At 44.9% G+C, this 22,004-nt stretch overlaps 1 protein-coding gene across 1 annotated transcript; it reads right to left on the bottom strand.

Annotated features, from left to right (window-relative positions):
• Positions 1-639: 639 nt before the first annotated feature.
• shroom1 (shroom family member 1) lies at positions 640-18,982 on the bottom strand. The gene is made up of 8 exons (XM_062536632.1): positions 18,822-18,982; positions 5,258-8,178; positions 4,966-5,009; positions 4,215-4,718; positions 3,268-3,996; positions 2,752-2,869; positions 2,048-2,320; positions 640-894 (listed from the first exon to the last, which is right to left on the bottom strand). The coding sequence occupies exons 2-8, from the start codon at positions 8,051-8,053 to the stop codon at positions 640-642; spliced, it is 4,719 nt and encodes a 1,572-aa protein (XP_062392616.1). The 5' UTR covers positions 8,054-8,178; positions 18,822-18,982.
• Between the last annotated feature and the right edge of the window lie 3,022 nt (positions 18,983-22,004).

Genomic DNA, 22,004 nt, shown 5'->3' with positions numbered 1-22,004 from the left:
CTGAATTGTGCCACATTCATGTCGTTCCAGATCATACTATCCATCCAGATCCACTCAAAACATAAAACGTAAAATATAAATAAAGGCACTGAATGATTAAAAGGTAGAGAGGAAACTTCTCAGAAAGACATACAGTATTTGAGTGCATGTAAATATCAAAGTGCTTTTTCTTCATTTTTTTTATCATTCTTCCTTTTTTTTGGTTTTGTTTAGAGTGCCTTCACTTCATTTTGAAATTAATATTTACAAAAATACTACTGGAGTCGTCCAAACTACGCTTAAAGCCTTAAAGCTATCGTTTTTCTGAAAAGGTGCACACTAAAATGTGATGCATACTGAACCAGCAACTACTCAGATAAGGCAATAATAGGACACCCCCCTCCCACACAAAAGTCTTTGAGTCCAACACTCCGGTACATCCACAAACACGAAGACACACAGGGGCCATGCTGCAGTATATAGACTAGTTTCACACGATAAGGCATGATCATCGTTTATCATCGATAAGGCAAGATTATCGACAGTTTCACACTATAAAGCATGCAGGGACAGAAGGGGTAACTCTGTGAGGAATTGACCCCCAGGTGAGCACCCCCACACCCCCACCCTAGACTCCCCCTCGCCCCCCCCCCATCCTATCTAAGGAGGGAGGCTGTTGGACAGGGCGTCCCTCTGCTCCTCTCCCAGACGCTGTCTCTCGTCCAGGTCCTTCAGGCGGATGAGAAGCGAGGCCTTGGTCTGGACGAAGCGCCGGTAGTCCTGGAGCTCGGCAGCTGTCAGGTGTTTGGAGAGGAACGTGGAGACCACGCGCTCGCGCCGGTCCAGGTTGTCCTTCAAGTCTTTGGCATCGTCCCGCTGCTTGCACAAGAGATGGTGGCGGTTGTCCAGGGATTGCTGCACAAGAGGAGAAGAGAGAGAGAGCAGAATGGTTTAGCCTTGAGATGATTAAGTACATCATCAGCAGGGAGATTCGAGTGATACCCATGGGAGCCATTTGTACTAAGGACATTGGGACCTATCAAATCTATGGTAAATTTTTTCTCACAGGGGTTACATAGCCAAAAAACACTTTTTGTGTGTCTCGTAGTTTTAGGACACCCATGGGAATTACCCCTACCCTATCATTATGCAAGTTAAAGGCCAGATAATAGAGTCTTTATATAGCCTATGACAATAGTGGCACTGATGTTTAGGATCATTATTACTGTTGTTTACTGCGGATATGAACAAAGCATTCCACACAGTAAGTGAGTCCAGAAGGTTGACCTGTCATCTGTGGAATTTGCCAATTAAAATGAAGTTCAGATTTCTGCCACTAGAGAGCAGTGTGGTGAAGAAAGCACCCACCGAAACTGGCCTGTAGTTTCGATGACTCATTGTTGACAGAAACAGTGCTGATTACAGAGGCAACTTTCAAAGAACTGAGGCAGCTGGTTACTAGCCATGCTAACCAGTGCCTGTCTTAAGTGTTATAATAGGTTATAGGTAAACACTTTTAACATACAAACAAAAGAATGAATTGCTTAATCACATATACTCAAGAGTAGGCTACTTGCATAACACCATACACAATATTTACGCACTTCAAATTAGTTTTCTCTCCAATTTATCCCTTTCAGGAGTCTTCATCTACGTATAGTGAAGGGAGGTATGTGGCATTTGATGGTATTTAAAGGGACACCTCACCGATTAGCATTAAGCTTTGTATCTTTAGAAAAAAATGGTCGTGCATCATTCCCTCAGTTTGCCTTGAGATAGGAGAAATACGGATTTCAATGTTGGACTTCCTGCTTTCAATGATGTAAAAATCATAATTTTACATCATTGAAAGCAGGAAGTCCTATTCATGGGTTTCATTGAAATCCGTATTTCTCCCATCTCAAGGCAAACTGAGGGTATGATGCAAGACCACTCAAAAACATGACTGGTTTTCTAAAGATACAAAGCTTAATGCTAATCGGTGAAGTGTCCCTTTAAAAACAAGCTAGTCTGACCAAATGTTTATATATTTTTTCTGCCTGTGCACAGTGTTGCTTTCCTCCCTCACCTTCTCCTCCTCGTCCGTGTGCTCGTCGACTGCGCTGAGCGCGTTCTGCACGCGTGCCAGGCGGGCCGACAGGCAGAGCAGCAGGCTGACCACGCGCTCCAGGTCGCCGATGAAGAGCGAGTAGCGCTCCTGCTCGGTGGGGAGGCAGCGCTCGGCCACCAGGGCCAGGGTGGCCGCCCCGCGCGCCCCGTTCTCCTCCTCCTCCTCCTGCAGGGAGCTGCGCTGCTCCCCCAGAGCACTCAGACGCTCCTCCACACAGGCCAGCAGCTGCCTCTGTACACACACACACACACACACACACACACACACGTACACACATACACACACACACACACACACACACACACACACACAGATAGACAGACAGAGCAGTTGAGGTACATCGGCACAAATCAGATCTGCTGAACAGGTGGGACTACAGACAGACCTACAGTAGCCTTACTAGCCTAATACTTATTAGTATAATTAAGAATAGTCCATGTAAGAACCTAAGACAACTCATTTAACTTCAATTATCACCCAGGGAGAAGAAATACTCTTTTCTGATTGGCTGGTGGGTGGCTATTAATTCTGAATAATGAGACACCTATGAAGTAGATCTGGTAATTTAACATACATAACATTTGCAACTGACATATAACCAAAAGTATGTATGGATTGTGTAGTTTACACAGAATATTGAAACGTGTGAGTTTCAAAAGTACCTTTTTCTCATTCACATCAGCACCAGATAGACTTGCAGCACCGTTTTGCTGAGGCTCAGAACACACTTCCTCCGAGGGCCTGGAGGAGAGGCCCGGGTGCTCCTCCACAGCACTTGCCCTTAGGAGAGGAAACAGGATTATTAACAAACACACACCAGGACACAACCCAGTCCTCACTCGCCCTAATGGCATAAGGGATCGTGTGAAATATAAACTACTGCAATCTCATGGATGCAATCTCCCAACGAGTCAGGAAACTATTTCAAATTTCAAATTCAAAGGTGATCTTTGCGCTGCCATTTTGAGCACCACCTTGGCTAGCGAGTGAGAAGATTTATAACAGCACGGTGGGAGCTATTATTCCCATTTCGGTGGCACTCGATTAAACAACGGCGGCTGCAGGATAAGATAAGGAAAAAATGGAGAGATGTCATAAAAGCCTCAGAGCGTGACGTGTGTGTGTGTGTGTGTTATGTAAGTGCTCCATGACGTGTGCGTGTCACAGTGGACATTCACCTCTGGGCTCTCTTCTCTTCCTCCTGCTGCTGCTGCTGCTGCTGCTGCTGTTTCTCCTCCAGGCCAGAGGCCCTCCCTTCCTCTTGCTTCTTCTTGTAATGCTCCTCCATCAGCAGGGTGTCTTCGGACAGCAGCTGCTCCATCAGCATCAGAGCTGTCTTGCGATTGGCCACAGGGCGCAGTAACACTGCCAGGAATTGGTCGGCAGAGGCCACTTCCTCTACCAGAGCCGCCCACTGTGTCTTCTGCTGCTGCTGATGCTGCTGCTGCTGCTGTGGTGGTGGTGGTGGTGGAGGGGCGTTCCTCTCTGGTTCTTCTGTCTGATTTCCCCCCGCTGATGCGACTTCCTGTTCTCTGTCTTTCATCTCTCGCTCCTGCTGGCTCTCTTCCTCCCTCTCTTCCTCCCTCTCCCCCTCTAGTTTCTCCCCCACGCTCGCATTGGCCTCAGCAGTCGGAGTTGCCCTGGGAGACTCGGACTGTGACAACCGGACCGAGCTCAGCATTGTCTCCGTTCCCATGGTGTTGAATGGAGATGAGCGCCCATCTTCCTCTTCCCCATCATCATCATCTTCATCGTCATCATCATCATCCACACCCGGTGCGGAAGGCCACAGACTGGGGTCGGTGGTCACTCCGTGACTGAGGGCCACCTCATGACAAGAGCCTGGCTGCTTCATCTCACTCCACTCCTTCATACGGGGCGGCACTGGAGCCTCTGTCTGATACAGACTGTGGAGGGGGGACGTGACAATGTGAGACAATGCTTCAAAACACTGCAAATGTTTAGTAACCCAAGTAATCATTTCTAGTCCTTACATAATGAATTGAAATAAATAACAAGTGATGTGTGATATGTTATGCAGTTAGTAATACAAAAATGTGAATGAAGTTTATCAAACGCTCCATTTCTCTTGGGTTATTTTACTTGTGCGCAGTCTTTGGCGTACCTTGACAGAGGTTTGCCCTCCACGGAGTACCCTCTGGGCTTTGTCTCTGTTCCTGTCGACACCAGGCCAGAGGACTGTGCCAGGTCATGCTGCGCCCCTGCGCCTCCAGGAAGTGATCCAGCGCTGGAGGTGGAATCACCCCTGCTGTGCCGGATGTCCACCTGCGTGGCCTGCGCCCAGCCCTCCTGGTGCCCGGTCCACCTCCGTGTCCATTCGCCAGGCTGGACCCCATCTGACACTGCTGCCACGCTCCTCTTCTCTCTGCTTTGGTAAGAGCCGGGGTTTGCTGAGCCAGGCATCCGGCCACTGCCGCTAGTGCGGAGCTGGTCCAATTGTTCTGAGCTCCGACTCAGACACGCCGGCCTGATGACCTTTGACACACCCAGCTCCTCCATGGACTTCCCTCGCGGGGCCACCACCCGGCGACGCTCCTCGGCAACCACTGCGGCAACAGCAGCAGTCTGGGAGACACCCGCTACTGTGTTGACGTCTCCTCTCAGAGTGCTGCGCAAATGAAATAAGCCAAATCAGACCAACATCATAAAATGACAACCCTTTGATAAAAAGGTTCACATAATCACCATTAAATTACATATAGTTTATGTTGTTCATGATCATAATCACAGACTAATGACATATTTATGTTGTTAATGCATACATGTGGTCATTGTTATGGTTTTGGTTAGCATAATGTGGATATTTCCACTAAGTAGTATATAAAATGATAAAAAGTAAAATTATATGCCTTCACCTTGACGAATCTGTTGATGAAGCATCACTGATGCTAATGGAATCCTAGAAACGAGAGAAAAACACAACAAATTTGTAAACTCTGCAGTAGTTTAGTAACAGTTTGGTAACAGGATCATCAAACAACATGATGCTATCTATCATACTATAATTACTGAAACGTGCATCAAGCTGTGAAAAGCATGCTGACAAGTTAGTGTGTGTGTATAATTCTCTCTCTCTCTTTCTCTCTCTCTCTCAAATGCACAGACACACACTCACACACACATGTATATCTATGTTCTGAAACAGACCTGGAGGGCATGAGGTGTTGACTTGGAGCGTGCGCGGTAGAATCCGGAAAGTTCCGGTTGATCCAACAAACTCTCCACGGAAGCGGCTTTACTCGGAGACGCCGACGGCACGTCCTTCCAGCTGGACTGTCGGGAATGCTCGCCAGACGACGTGGAACCGAACTGGGCGTACCGGATGGAGCTAGAGGAGGAGTCCAGTATGCGCCCGGCGGAGAGGGGCCTGTGGAGTCTCTTCTTCGAGCCTCCATTGCCGTGGTGAGGCCTGCCCGCTGTGGAGTGCCTTTGGCTGGGCACCTGAGGACAAGGCTGCTGGGTCTCAGTCGCCTTCTGGCCTGTCTTCCGCTCCATGTAGGCCACGAGGGCCTTGTGCTGGAGGTGCTTCAGGGTGGTCTTGGACAGGCTGGATGCGGACAAGGCGCGACCTCGTGTCTCAAACAGCTTCCTCCGGGCAGCCACCAGACCCTGGTCCCCCAGGTCGTCGTCCGTGAGCAGACACTCTGCCTCGTTGCCCAGCGAGTGCGAGGGCTTGTGGGTAGGCGCGTCCAGCAACTTGTGAAGTTTCTCCGGCTCGGAGAAGCACATCTTCTTCTGCTCCTGAGTCAGCCGCTTTCGGCCTCCGATGCGCGGCACCTGTGGCTGGGCTACTTTGGGCACTTTCTTTATTTCCTCACTTCTTACATCCTTCCTCGATTCCTCAACCCCTACATCCTTCCTTGTTTCCTCAACCCTTATATCCACACTATGCGATTCATTCTCCTGGGCAACCTTCCTTTCTTTCTCCTTCCCAACTGTTTTTTCACTCTCTCCTCCAATTGTCCCTCGCTCCCAGGTCTTCTCCCTGGGGTTGTCATTCCTACTCTTGGTATCAGACACCTGTGACTGGTGCTGTGACCACGGACGACTCGGCTTGTCCACTGTGTACAGGGGGTCCTGGGCGGATGTGAATACCTGGAGGACAGGCTGCTGTTGCTCACGCTTCTGTTTAGTCTTGTGAGGCTGCAGGTCCCTCCTTTTGAAAGAAGTCTCCCTGAGCACTCTGGACTGGACGTCCTTTAGCTTCTCTTTGTAGTATTTCTTAAACGAATCGTCCAGCGTGGGATAAGAGTTGTCCAGATTTGTGTCCACAGGCGTCATTTTAGAGTCTTCACACTGGTCACTGCAGACGCTAGCGCCTTTTACTTCTTTCGGGTTGGCTCGCTCTTTCTCTGGTTGTTGTGGAGCTCCACTGTTCCGCTCTGGATTCCTACAGCTCATTCCGGAGTCGGAATCGTTTTTGAACTTGTTCATGAGGGCCATTCGGTTGGCCCCTGTGAGGTGGTAGAGCAGAGGGGTATTTTCCTTGCTTATTTTCTCACGGGGCACCACATCTAAAGGCTGCTTCCGGACCTTCCTCGCTTGCTCCTCTTGCTTCTCTGTGTGCATGGATGGGTCTGCCACAGGAGGCGGGATAGGAGGCGGTTGTGGGACACTTGGCTGCACGTGTGGGACACTTTCTTCAGGGCCACAGTAGAAGATTGGATGGGCAGAACTGTGATGTCTGCCTGTGATCTCCCTACCTAAGAGTCTCTGCCCTGGCTCTTGGGCATCCGGAATGTGCGGCGCGTGTTTGCTACCGAGAAGAGCATTGTCCAGGTACCCATCGGCATCTTGCTTCCTCACACTCAGCTCCTGGGCACGGGGGAAATGCTCCCGTTCACCTAGCGCGTCGTAACTGTTACGTCTATGATTGGTGGTTCTTTGCACACCACCATCTGGTCCATGGAACCTCTCTTTCTCCACAGGCTTACGCGAATCGACACCAGAGTTGTCTGACACGTGAGCCACTGGCTTGGTTCCGGGTGGTCCTTCCGTCTTGCAGACGCCGGTCACAAAGTAGAAGTGCCCCTTGTGCTGGATGCTCCCATTGATCGCACTCGGTGGAGAAGGAGGAGGAGGCTGCGGCCTGGAGTCGGCTGACCGTAGGGGCGCAGGCGGCAGGGCGGCATAGGCAGAGTGCGCCCTCTTGCGCTGTGCGTCTCCCTGGGCGCCGTGGACCTGCTGACCAGCCGGCTGGCTGTCATGCTCCGCCGCCAAGCTCGGGTACATCTGGGCCAATCGGCTTAAGGTGTTTGCTGACTTCTGCTGAGCAGAGGCGTCTCGGTTCACTGGATCGCCCTGGATAGTCTGGGCGCCCGGGAGTGAAAACGCTGAGTCAGGGACTGAGCCTGGAATGTTGGGAAGAAACGGTGGTGGCGGTGCAGGCGATGTATAGGCCCTCTGGCGTGACCTGTCAGCTGTCTGGCCTTCGGGGCCTTGTCGTGACAGAAGGTTCTCCATATTCCTGACGGTGACCAGGCTTTCGAGCCGAGCAGGTGGAGGAGGCGGCGGTGGAGGTGGGGGTGGGAGAGACATGGTGGGGGACATTTGTTTCTTGCTACATTGCTGATTGCCATTGCTGCAGTGGCTGCCATCTTCCTGGTTGCACTGCCTTGTGAGGACTTCCATGGAGCGGTAAAGCTGGTCCATGCTCTTGGGCTCAGCCTCCCCGGCCAAATTCAACGTGGAGTTCATGTACTTAAAGTCTGCATACTGAAAGCCGTGGGCGTGAAAGTCGTCGGGGAAGAAGGGAGAGGAGAGATCGGGCGCGTTGGAGCCACCAGAGAATGAGCTGTAGGCAGAGTCGCCCTTGCCGTGGTGGTGGGTGTACTGGTCGATGCTACTGGAGGACTTTGCAGGGGATAACCTACTGATGGGGAAGCTCAGGGGGTGCATGTCCAGGTTGCTCATCCTCTCGAGGGGGAAGCTGAACGAATCCATGTGGGGCCCGCAAGAAGAACAAACATGGGACTCGTGTGAGACTGCCGGACGAGAGAGATTATCAGGAGGAAGCTGACTTAATCGGCTGACGTAAGAGTTGGGTCATTTTCTTTCTTTTCCTGGACCTGTAGAAGAGAAAGAAAAGGAGAACATTATTGACGATCTCATGAGTCAGCTGCAAGCTAACTTTCCAAGATGGCACATGGCTACACAAACACACAAACACTCACACACAGACACAGACACACAGACACACAGACACAGACACAGACACAGATACAGATACAGATACAGATACAGACACAGACACACACACACGACAACAAATCAAAAATAAAAATAACACTGGTCATTCTTTTTGTAATTCCCGTCACACCATAGCCCTGATCTCCTCACCTAGGCACTAGGCAGATAGCACATGGCTACGCAAACACAAACAAACAAAACACACACACACACGGAAAAGAATCATATTTCTTTTTTCTCCCGTCAGCATTTCTCCATAATAGCCCTCATGTCCTCACCTAGTTGACCGCATTGTTATGCACGGCCGGAAACTTCCTCTCGGTCTCACCCTTATTCCACACAAACACTCCTCACACACACCACAGCAGACTCCTCCCCTCTGGCCAGGTACCAGCGCCAAAACACACCCATAAGCAGAGGCTTTTTGTCTGACGTCTGATATGCAGTCAGTCCAGTCCAGGCCCAAACGGACAATTCATTATCTATTCAAACTGACTATTCAAGTGCTGCTGCACTGACTAATGGTTATTTGAGGCTTGGCTTTGCCGTGGATAAATAATGCACCAAACCATAGGATCTCCTTGAGTAGAGTAGGCTGTGTGGTGAAAGGCTGTGCGTGCTGGTGGTGAGGGGAACGCCTTGGTTGATACTACTCACGCCAGTGATGCATAGTGTCCACATAAGGTGTTCCCCCACCCTCGCGACACAGGATATGTGTTAACTAAAAATAACAGATAACACTGTGTGTTTGTGTTAGATTCCCAACCGTGCATGTCTGCCGCGACCATAACGAACAACCCCATTAGCCGAAAAAGATCCAAAATCCAGTCTGGAGCAATTTCTTTGGTGGAATTTTAAGCATTCAACGGAACACTGATTCTGTTGGTGCTCAGGATATTTGGATTATCAAACGCATTGGCTCAATATGATATTTTTTTCTCAATTAAAACAAACTAGCACAGGGCTTGGTACAGTCAAGTACACATAAATGCCCCTCTCTTACTCTAATAATTAGAATGCAAATCTTATTTTAGCTCATGCTCAATTTGCTTGGAATTTAAAAGACCCAATTTGTCGACTTGTGCCATGCAGCTCCCTGTCAGAATGACTTAAAGTCTTAAGTGTCGAGCCGGGGGGGGGGAGAAAATTAGTTTGACTTGGATAAGGGTGGTATCAGGAGAAAAATCCATGAATTGGGGACTAATGAATTAAATGAATGTTTTAATGCCAACCTCTGACCATCCAACATCTGTCAAATGCCTGTCATTGGACAAATTAACACTAAGCGCCTTGTTTTGATTACAAATGTCTCTTAAGTAGATGAATGATGAGTGGCCTTGTGAATTATTTTTCAAAACTTTTTTTTATTGAACGTTAGACTCCGTGGCCCTTTGAGGACCATGTCAGGGTGATCAAAAATGTGTGGAATTCCTTGTCGACATGGGAGAAATATTTTGGGCTTAATCATGTGATCATGCTTAATGGATTAGCCTCTGTCTGAGGGCAACGCATATTCTATTCACAAGACTGATGGCCAGGCTTATTCATTTTCAAGAGAGATTCGGTCCTCAAAATCCTCGCACACACACACACAATATCCTTATCAAGACTGCAGATGGCAGACAGTGAATTATCAGCATCTACTGAAGGACTTCATAATGGCATTGTACACCAACCCCCCCCCCCCCAATATGGTACACACTGTAAAGGGGGGTGTCACCCTGACCTGTTAGCGCAGGGCTTTGGGTGCAAAAGTGCATTCTCACAGTTAAAAAGTGTGGAAGGTGAATGTATACATCAATATTTTCATCATATGAATTATGCTAATATACAGAATATACAGAATATGATATGTGTTTTGCAACTGAGGATAAATATAAGCTAGTATTACACATCTACTTCAGAGAACCTTGACCATGTCACATAACACTAACTGCCACAGTTAGAACCATAGATGGAATGCCTAGCTATTAAAGATTAACAAGTGTTTTCCCTCGCCAATCTGAGAAACAACAAAGTCCAACTAATCCAAACCAAACATTTCAGAAAAGCTTCCCTCCCCTTTAAAAAAAAAAGTTTCTTGCATGTCCAAAGAGGACACACAAACCGTCATGTGTAGAGTGGTGACACAGAACAGAGGGTGCACAAAGACACACACACACACACACACACACACACACACAAATGGTGGGGCTCAAGTGGAAGTAATTGGACCGGCTCCCAGTAACAAACAACTCAGAGTAACACACGCAGAGGCCTGCAGGAGCAATGCTTCTACACAACCCATTAAATTACACACTTAAGACCAACAACATCTATTACTATAGTAGTACAGTGAGAAAGAAAAGCCAAAGTACCCCGAGGGGGTTCTTACCACAAGCTGAGAGGGACTCTTAACTGTAATGAAAGTAAAGTCCAGTCAGTAAGCGCTTCTCCATTTGCTGTCCCTCACTGTGTTGTAATTACTACAGACTGAGGCGGAAGATTTCGGGGAGACTTTATTGAAACGGAAGCCTACTGAAGCACAGCCTAGCACCGCCGGCGATTGCGAGCGAGAGAGAGAGAGAGACAGAAGGACAATGCGAGCCTCCTCCTGTTGACCCGATTCCCTCGGCACTGGACGGTCAGTGAGTGAGCGAACGAGCGACCTCCAGTTACACAGCCCAGTGACGTCTCCCTCCTCGCAGAACACAATAGGGACACGCAGAGGGAATATTTCACTGTTGATAATGGCGTCTGAACAAGAGAAAGAGAGCAAGTGAGAGAGAGAGAGAGTTTGTGTGTGTGTGTGGGAGAGAGAGAGAGAGAAAGAGAGAGAGAGAGAGAGAGAGAAAAGGCCTCACATTCCAGGCCAGCTTCAAAGAAAGACAGGGCCGGGGCGCCATTCATTGCCAGGGTCCTCTGCTCATGGAACGCAGCCAAGCTGCTGGAGCAAGGGGGGGTGGGTGGGGGTAGAATGGGGAGGACGCCCAGGGCACTCCCCTGGACTTCACACATTAGAAAAGCCCCCAACACCTCCTTAACTATACTTAAGGGAGATAACCATTTGCCTTTACAGTTAACATACTATGAATGCTTTGAAACAGACACAATCCAAAACGTGAATCTATGCTGAATCTATTCAGAAAAAAATGACTTGTGTATGCTCTTCTGAGTAAAAGATGGTAGGTGCATGGCTTGGCTTATGTGATTTCAGTGGCTATGATTTCCTCCTCCTTGGCCAGAGCAGCAGGGGAGAAAGCTGCTGGGGTATTCCGCATGACTTATGAATATTTCCTCTCTATCCTTCAAAGTCCACTCCGGTTTCGGTTCACGGCAGGTATTTATGACTTTTTTCGTTTTCCTCTGTTAAGCTTTGTGGAGTTGCAATGCATTTTCCGTGGATCAACTCTGTGACCTGCCCAACCCACCAACCTATCAGCATGGAGACAAAGGATTACGCCTAGCAAACAACTCAAGAGGGGTATTTATTGATACACCTTATTGCCCGTGGAGACTGACTCACAGGCTGCTGTTTTCATTAGGGCTGTTTGAGAGCTAACAACGACGACAAAAAGCTATTGAAAAGGGCAACACGGGTCGGCACAGTGCACAAACATCTTTGACATCACTTCAGGAAACATCATCAGGATAAATAGTCCCCTGAGCAGAGAGCATGTCAGCTTCGTGTACCCTGTTTCTCAGAACATATTTTCCCATGTCAGTTTCAGTTTGGCATGGGAGTTTCAACTTTCATCTTCAAGAAAGCACCTATACTCACAGCTTCATAAACATCACACAAAAGGGATAAACCTGACTGGTCCACAGCTAAACATCCGTTCATTCAAATACACACCTTCACTTCCTCTCACGTTCACTCTAAACACACATTGAGCAAATGAGAGAGAGAGAGAGCTAAAGGGAAAAGACGGATGAAGGGGAAAACAGAGAGAGAGAGAAAGAGAGAGAGAGAGAGAGAGAGAGCTTTTTGAGAGGATAAGTCGGATATGAAATCTGGTATGAGGCAACGCTTGTACTGGGTCAGGATTCCGTTGCCGTGGTGAAATGGCCAGCACAATCCCTGGAGGCTGGTGCTTTAGGAAAAGGTGCTTTACTGCAGCAAAACAAAACAACACATCAGGACAGGGAGAGAGACCAGGCATTCAGCAGAACTGCCCCCCCCCCTCCCTCCCCTAAGACATTTAGGATAATCTATACACACTGCAGAGTAGTCACTCATGTGTAACTAGCCATTAAAGCTTTCTTTAAATTATCGAGCCATGATGTAAGGTGATGATAACTTGATGGTCAGTTTTTTGAACAATGTTGTTGGGCTGCCATGAGCAATTCCATGTGTTCTTATGGGATGATCACGAACATTTGCCCACTGATGATAAAAGTTCTCCAGAAAAAGAAAAAAAAAAAAACCCAACTCAAAACGATGATCAAGCTGCAAACAGTATAGTCAATTTAAGATGATGGTAACATGAGGCAACTTTCAACCATCAACACATGAAGTGCTGTTGTTCTGGTGTCCCATTGATATTGGGCAACAATTGTTTTTATTGCCCAGGAACATCTTTTAACAAGTTGCCTTGCGTACTATCTTAGGTATATCTATCAGGGCTATTATGCTGTTTTTTGATCATCTTCATGCTACAGTAGCTACAGGGTGTCCTGATACACAATGTGTGAGACTAATAGAGGATAGATGTTTGATGAGTGGGTGAATCATTTCCTGTTATTGTTTTGGTTTTGTGTACCAGCATCTCCAGACTTGTGAGAATGCACGGATGTTTGCGTCATCGCTACAGTTTGGGCCCATGAGGACCTTGCATCATGGGCACAAACTATAACCATGAAATTTAAAAAAAAAAACGACAAACTAAAAACTGGACTTCCCTGAAAAGTTCTGATATGAAAAGGCATGATCATTGTTTGCCCTGATTAGGAGTATGAGTTCCATGATTTCCCAAAAATGCTTCTTTACTACTTCCTTAAATGATTTTCTGAACAACTTCCTAAACTGCCTGTCCTGAAGAATTCCATCATCATTTCCTTACTCGTTTTAAACAGAAGCATGACAGTATCAGTCCCTGGGGTGGAAAAGTACAACCAACACATGTTCTTCTTTTGTGCAGAACTTGGTTCATTACTCAGAAACCTCTGACAAACTGATTCTCCTTTAAATTCAGACGATTCCTCAAGACTCTGCTTTTCATACCAGCACAGTAGCCCTTTTCAGAAGTAGGTGTTTGGTGAAACTGGCTTTGGCGTGGTGGTGTGGTCACAAACACATCCTCAAGTGTAAAAATGGGTGGAAGGCAGCCGAACTTCACACCCACTGGAGCAGATACGTAAACACTACTTTCTTTTCTTCCCAGTGGATGTCATTATCAAATTAAACACTTAGGCAGGGAAGGGAGAAATATACACAAAGTCTCTATTTACCTTAGTAAATAAAACAAGTGTTACTTTTGGCCATGATATTATGAACTGACTTTGTTTAGTTTCAGAGAGTGCATCATAAGTTGTTATGAACAAAGCAAACAGCACCGGCACACACTGTGCTGCTCTTGCCATCTGATTTACTATCTCCAAAAGAAATGCTAATATTTGCTTAACTTACATGCTCTTGCACACTATTAATATTTGACTATCTTAAAAAAAAAAATGGTAAAATGATGGCAACAAATAGGAATGTCATATCTGCGTATTCCAAATCTGCCTCTATAACATATGTATAAATATTTATCTGTAAATCATCACCTTCATCATTTAGTTACAATGATGAAGGTATTGACACCTGAAGTTGCACTAGTGTTTCAACTTTCAAATCATGTGAGAATGCACTGTATATACTGAGAAAATGTCAAACCATTACAGTTAGCCTAAGGCCGACTATTATGGCAGTCCTAGCCCACAGGTTTCCATTCAACTGCATGTGGCCCTGAAGAATGCTACCTGAACAGCCCAGGTAATTCCATCTCAGTAGGTGTTATATTACTCCCACGCAGATGGCATTTTAAGGAGTCCACGATCATGTTACCAACCGACCAACTACCAAACACCCTCCTTGAAAAAAAAACACATTCCAGCTTGAGTTTATTCTGTAGATGCTGATAACTAGGAAACTAGAAATCCTGTTGACATTTTCACAGTGTTGGCAGAACAATACAACATCTACCCAATTAGAAATCACAGCAAACATACGTGGATTTAGCCTTGTACTAAAACTACTTTGATATACTGTAGATGTCCTGATCTGTTCGGATTTGAATGTGTTAATGATTCAGGTAACAAGACAAATGAACACTAACAGTTTGACTCTGAGGAGGACGCTGTGTGTCGAAATGTTAGTCGTTCATGGTGATTAAAGTCTCAAAAAGCTATTGGTGTGCTCCGGTCCTTCCCTGGTTTCAGTCATTTGAAGTGGCCCAGGGCCTGCTGCTAATTATGTGGTTCTGCATGAGCACAGCGTTGCTATCGCTAAAGTGATACCCATTCCACTGCTTTAGCACTAACATGTGTTAACATTCACCCTTCCCAGGTGTTAATGGCTTAGTTGTGATGTTTAGTTTAGCAATTAAAAACATATTCTTTATGCACTCCAGTCCCGTCTGATGGGAATAAGGTCCCTGAAAGAAGAGTCTGCCTAATCCCTGGGTTAGCGGCCATAGACCACAGACACGTGCTGAGAATTTGCCTGTTGCCTATTGTTTGCTGTGTGAAACAGAGCAAGACCCTTGGCCTCCTTTTCTTTTTACGAGGAAGGTGAGAACATTACTTCACCACCACGAGCACCAACCAAATGGAGCATTGCTCAAGATGTGTGCTCAGTGGACAGACTAATGACCTCTATAGTAATCAGGTCACACTGGGTGGGTAAAAACTGTTCGGGCCACGCCAAGTGTATCAAATCACAAGAATCAAAAGAAATGACTCGACTTGAAAATACAAAAACATGGAAGATACCTTATTCATTGTGATACAGTTTCAGTAAAAGAATGAGGAAAAGGGAAAGCGTGTATGTTTGTGTGTGTGTGTGTGGGGGGGGGGGGGGGGGGAGGAAGGGGGAGGGAGAGAGAGAGAGCGAAATTATATGAGCAGAAATTTGTTTAACCCTCTTTGATATTTGACTTGCAAAAATATGCTGTTAGAAACAGACCTTGTCTCATCCGCTCTGAGATGACGCACAGGGATGAAATTGTTGTCCGATGAAAGTCAGTCAGTCAGACAAGCGTGACTGACTGTTCAATATCATCCTGCTCCTTAACATTCATCACGACTGCTGTAGCTCAGAGACTCTTTGTAGATACAGCCAATGATCAATCAATGTGACTTCATACATTTACAGATGGCAGTATGCAAAAGCCATCAACTCTTTGCTTTAAAGCCGTGCTCCTTCTCAACGAGAACGAGTGAAAACCTCTGGGAGAGATTAGGCCTCAGCCCTACAGACTGCTACAGAGCAACACACCCTGAACTTTGTAACCTGGAATCCACACGGTGCCATGGATGAAAGGCAAGACAACATGAGAATGAAAGCAAGTATTCTGATGAAAGGAGAAGACGAGACTCAAAGAGAGAGACAAGGGAGAGTAACAGGTGAAGCTGAACTGCAGACAACTGTTCAGCGCAATTATGATAACAAAAGTCTGAAAGAAAAGAGAAAAAAACAACAAAAGACCAAAGTTCATGTTATGTTGTTGCTATGCCCTGCCACTGTAACAACATCACAATGGAGAATTGCTGAGTTATATGACAACTCCAAAGGCCATTTGAGAGGCTGTACTGTAAATGTCACTTCATTATGATCTCACCTGATGCCTCAATACTCGACTCTCAGCAACCTTTAGTCCAGGTGACAGGTCATCAGACACACTTTCTCATCAGTGTGTATGAAACTGGAGTCCTTGGCATGGGCAGGAAGTGTGTATGAAACTGGAGCCCTTTGGCATGGACAGGAAGAGTGGGATTACTGTACTCACAGTGCACCTCTCATTCTATGGCCCTCTGAACAAACAGCAGTTCAGCAGAGTAGAAGTGAAGGAGATGTTCCAGGCAGTATCAGCATAGAAGTGTGTGTGTGTGTGTGTGTGTGTGTGTGGAAACAAGACAATTTTGTTCTAAATTTCAGGCCACTGTACAGTGATAGTCAGTAACTAAGTGCAGAAAACCCAACACTGCACTGATGCTATTTTATTTTTATTATCAGGATAGAAGTGTGTGTGTGTGTGTGTGTGTGTGTGTGTGTGTGGAAACAAGACAATTTTGTTCTAAATTTCAGGCCACTGTACAGTGATAGTCAGTAACCAAGTGCAGAAAACCCAACACTGCACTGATGCTATTTTATTTTTAGCATCAGGATAGAAGTGTGTGTGTGTGTGTGTGTGTGTGTGTGTGTGTGTGTGTATTGGGATTGTATTTGATGTGATCTGACAATGCAGGCTGTGACTAACCATCGTATTGCCTACAACACTGTCTCTGCGATAATTATGCGATGGGAAGATTAAACAAAACTGTAAATTGATATTTGCTTTAACTCTTGATATCAGTCTAAATCTACATAAGAAAGTGTTTTGCTACTGGAGAAATATGTACAGAGTGTTTTTACTGTCTTTTTACTTCTGCTGAAGACCTTTGTCTACAAAGAAAAGTCCTTGACTGCCAGGGTTGGCCCCAGGTTGTCTGGGAGAAATACCCTTTCCACAAACACATGGGCCTATCTGTTTCAATGACTACTGGTAGTATAGTTCTCTTCAACATACAGCCATCTAAAGTCAGATGGGGACAAGTTGACAGCCCCATATGACGAGTATTACCCTGCAACAACCCACCCTTAAGTCACAGCAGCTTACCCACAGTGCATTCAACTGAGCGAGGAATTTAAGGCATTTTCAGTCTCCCTAAGAGAGCCTCTCTTTCTGAATTGCTCGGTCCATATACAGTTCCCCCAACCCCCTCCTCATACCAAACCACCACACACACACACACACACACACACACACACACACACACACACACACACACACACACACACACACACACACACACACACACACACACACACACACACACACACACACACACACACCTCATCGTTCAGCTCAGAGCCAATCAGCATCCTGCATGATTCACATTCCATTGAAAAACAAGCTGCTTAAAATGTATGCTCATTAGTGGAATATGGCAAGATCATAGATACACGGGGAAATTCATAAACCGCCTCAGATTACTGGCATTTTTCACATTACTAGAAACATGTTTCCCTCTAAGCTACGTAGCCAATATAGCCTACACCAATGCATACATTCGGAACCAAGTTCAACTTCACGGGGAAAGAAAATAGCGTATGTAGGGCAATCTGCTCCTTGAGAATGTAAGCATGTGTCAGGTACTGATTAATTTGTTACAAAAAAAGTTGGCCGTATAGGCCTTATAGGCCTGAGCTAGGCCTACTATAGACACAGTAATATAGCATGACTAGACTTTGTTAGATGAAGCCTACTCTACTACACTGCAACAGTATACCAGGAGTAGAAGACAAGGGGTCTGTTTCTCATCATTATATTTGCCATGTGACAGTGGCATGAGTGCGTGCTGCCTAAGCTGCTGTGCACTGGAGTTTCAGTTGGCATGTTGAAATCTTTTATAATGCAGAGTTGCATGCCAGGGATCTTGGAATGACAGAGGTACATTTTGTAGATTTACTGATGCACACATACTTCCTCATTAAGGTAGACCTAATACCTACACAAAAATTATCCTCAGCCATGTTGCGGCCTGTGGAGACTCAAGCTGCATTGCATGAGTAGACTATAGGTATCTGGGCTGAAATAATGAAAAATATACACCATGTCCGACTGGGTGCAAGTTGACAGTGTAAGCTATGCATGAACTATAGAGTTTCAGAGTCACCACAATGGGTAGTGTCAGGTTTCCCCCTACAAGCTGATAATGGAGTCTTTCCCTCCACTATAAATTAAACATGCCAGCGTCAAGAGCTGGTGAACGTAAATTAATTCTTCGTGTGTATGGTAGGCCTATCTGGCAGAAAATATTGATTACTTTACAATAGATTTTTTCTTCAGATTGCCTGGATTAGGGGTGGTGGGGTGCCAATTGGCCTTTGTTCAGAGGAGCAACCAGAGGTCTTAAAAAATGACGCTTGCATTTACGCCATCAAACTTATAATGGGCAAAGGTTGTAGGCCTACCGAAGTGAATGGAGCACGATAAAGTTCTAAGACAGACTGTTCCATCCATTAAGTTTCCATCCTACTGTAGTTACTAGTGGTCAGGTGCCTCAGGTAATACGTTTTAGGCTAATTTTTGGTCTTATTTAGAAACAGCACTCTCAGTGTCTGCCCTCAAGAATAGCCAATCCTACATACAACGTGAACTAATTGAGTGTTGTGATTTAGGCTATATTTTGAGGGTAAAAGGCTGTCAAACTGTTGTTTAACGCAACTCCGACAACTCTGTCTCCGAAGCAGATGCTAGGTAAATATCTAACAAGTGCATTAAAAAGTATTACCTACCTGAATTGTTGGGTATGAATACTCCATGGGAACATGCAGCTAAGGTGGGCGTCATGTTCGCCAGCTCGTTGACAGAACTGTCATTCTTAACATTCATTTACATCATCCTAATGGACAGATACCTCCACCACAGCGCAAACGGGCTGCTCGAACGCACAACTGACCCCTCAGCTGACAAGTAACCTGAGTTGGGAAACGAACATAACGAATCAACAATGGGACGGAATAGGCGGAGCAAAAACCGTGCGCAGACAAGGTGTATGCCGCCGCCTTCCGTAGGTTCGCAACCTGTTGCATGCAAACCAGAAGGCCTGTTCTCATCGCGCGCAGGGACAGCAAATATGGAGTTGGCGCAAACGCCATCTCGAGGCCATATTTGCTTATGCCAGCGTATTTCCTGAGAACTTAATGTCATTACAAAGGTGCGGACTTCTTATCCATCAGTCAGGTTTTCCTACGCGTTTACAAAGACCTTACAGAGGCTTAGTTGCAGCTAAATGGACACTGAAATTCGTCAACACTTTACCTTTTCACAACAATTATGTGAAAAGTCCATACTAAATTTGAAATAAAGCTTACAATAATAAATAAATGGAAAATGTATAATAATAAATATCGATAATAGTGATAAATATACATGGTTATAAGGTTGTTGCCGAGTTCTAACTTTTAAACTTATGATTATTCAATTAATAAATAAGGCACAGATTGGTCGAACTGTCAGAGTGGGGATCTGGCTTGTGAGCACAGAAAAAAACAACGTCCACAAGGGGGCAGCAGTAGTCGTTAGGGCTTGAGGAGACACCGCGAGTAGACCGAGTAGCAGCTCTACTGTGGATTTAGGCCTACGACCTCAAAATATACATCCAAAATGGTTAAAAGATGTTTATGGTATATGGTAGACGTTTTTGTACAAAGTGACTTACAGCATACAAACGCTATTGTAAAATAATACTTTCAAATATAATTAGTTTTGGAGAGATTAAGTGTGTCTATCTTGCATCCAACCTGAAATATTCCTGAGGCATGCAGAAATCCAAGCAGAGAGAGAAGGCTAGTCTCATCAGATGAGAACGATTGTAAATACTAGTAAGACCAGAGCCACCAGAACATGGAGAAGTATTCTATCGTGGTGTGGGGAATTTTGGACCCCTTGAGTCACCATGAAGACCCTTACAATTTCAGAGAATATCTAGTCATTTTGTTAAGGCACAGAATGATTAAGATGACACAATATACCCCAGTGAAGAAAATGAATGAATATTCTAATGAATAAACCTTATTCAAGGTTTCAGGGAATCAGTATAACTTCTAATCAACACTAATATTCTTAATTCTAAAATGACCATGCATTTTGTATTTTCTCCCGAATAGACTGCAAGTACAAACACATCTCTTACATTTTGACAAGAAAAGACGAGGGTGTCAAACATAATCATATACATTTTTTATTCTCAATACAGTAAAATACAAATATTCACAACAGACTCAGAAAATTCATTAGTTACCAGTAACACTCACTTCACAAAATGCTTTAAATTACAAGTTATAACAAGTCTGGATAAATGAAACAGAACCTTTAAAATGTACCTTTTAAACAATTATCATATTGCATCCATAATATATAAGTAGATTTTTCATCAATCTCTTTGTCATTACGTATAAACTAAACCAATTTGAATATTGTTCTGCATCTGCCAATGGCCTTTTTTAGAGACAACTGTAAAAAGAGTACGACATACAAACATCTACATCATCAACAGTACAGAATTGCCTCGAAAGATATCTCTAGTAACTTGTTACTGGGTTTCATCTGCCCCAAAACAAAAACGAAAAGTATTCTAATGATATCTTGTGGAACATTTCTTTTTCGATGAGCAATATGCACTGATGAAGCTGCTTTTCATTCTGGACCATGCACGGAACAGAATCTTACTCTAGGAAGTTTGGCGAGAAGGACAAAGAGCTCAGAAAGCCACAGACAAAAAGGGGTGTGTAAAAATAGTCGAGAATTCTTAAGAAAGAAAAATAGCCAACAGTTTAAATTGAAAATGACTTACAGTGTTAAGTACAAAGTGTCAAAAAAAAAGTTTGGAAGAAAAACAAAAAAGATTTAATGATGAAGATGTGCATATATTTTCATGTTCTATTTACATAATCATATAAATGATTAACTGCTATAAAAAATTTACCCAAAAGAAACGTTTATATACATTTATACATTTTTTAAGCCATTTAAATAGAGACATGCGAGTGTTACGTGTTCTTGTTGGATGTCAAATAAAAGTATTCTTACCCTGGATTCAAGTTAATAAGAATTATTAATAATATTCATCTGGAGATAAACAAAAGTATCTAAATTAATGTTACAAGCTCAGTATAAAAATGAACTGATCCAAATCATCTATGGACAAACGAGACAGTCATAAAACAAACATGTGTTGAACAAGATATAAAAAAAGAGAGTAATGCATGCCATTAATCCTTTTCTGGCAGTAAGGTAAACACCTTAAATCTGTTGGCAATAAATCCAGAGCATAAAGATAAGCACTCTGAATAGCAACTATCCTCATCATTAATGTTCCTCTTTTTGCTACTCACCAAGCAGGGACTGATGAGGACAGTGGGTTATACCCCACAGACTGACAAGCAAAGGCCATCAGACAGCATTCTCGAAATTAAAAACATCTACAAGGTGAATGGGCTCTGTTCCAGGGTTTAAAATGTGCAACACCTTTTGAAAAGAAAGCTGAGCTACAAACATACACACACTCTCTCACACACACACACACACACACACACACACACACACACACACACAAAAACGCATGCACGCACAGAGGAAACTACCGGTAAAGCAATGATGTGTGTACATCAAGCCTGAGCCCACAGTCCCAACAGCTGAAAATACCAGATTTCCTTGACCAAGACAAAACAAGACGGAGGGCCAGGTAACTGACATCTTGCCTAGTGTCAAATAAAGTGTTGGTGTGTGTGTATATCTGCATGTATATATATATATATATATATATGTGTGTGTGTGTGTGTGTGTGTCCATATGCATATAACTGTAATTTAATCATATGAAAATACCTGTGTGTGATCACCATGAGCATATATCTCTGTATGTGTGTGTGAGACGATAAACATGTATCTGTGTGTACATGTGCATATTGTTAAGCT

This window comes from Sardina pilchardus, chromosome 5, assembly GCF_963854185.1.
Source record: "Sardina pilchardus chromosome 5, fSarPil1.1, whole genome shotgun sequence".
Lineage (NCBI taxonomy): Eukaryota > Metazoa > Chordata > Actinopteri > Clupeiformes > Clupeidae > Sardina > Sardina pilchardus.
The sequence above is the reverse complement of the archived record's forward strand: the minus strand, read 5'-3'. Positions and strand labels throughout refer to the sequence as shown.

Bases quoted from the DNA above. Each gene is read 5' to 3' on its own strand.
- shroom1 (XM_062536632.1), bottom strand. From the start codon at position 8,053: ATGGATTCGTTCAGCTTCCCCCTCGAGAGGATGAGCAACCTGGACATG. The intron at 4,719-4,965 runs GTGAAGGCATAT...TCATTTGCGCAG, and splicing joins TCATCAACAGATTCGTCAAG to CACTCTGAGAGGAGACGTCA. The intron at 2,321-2,751 runs GTACTTTTGAAA...GTGTGTGTACAG, and splicing joins CTGATGTGAATGAGAAAAAG to AGGCAGCTGCTGGCCTGTGT.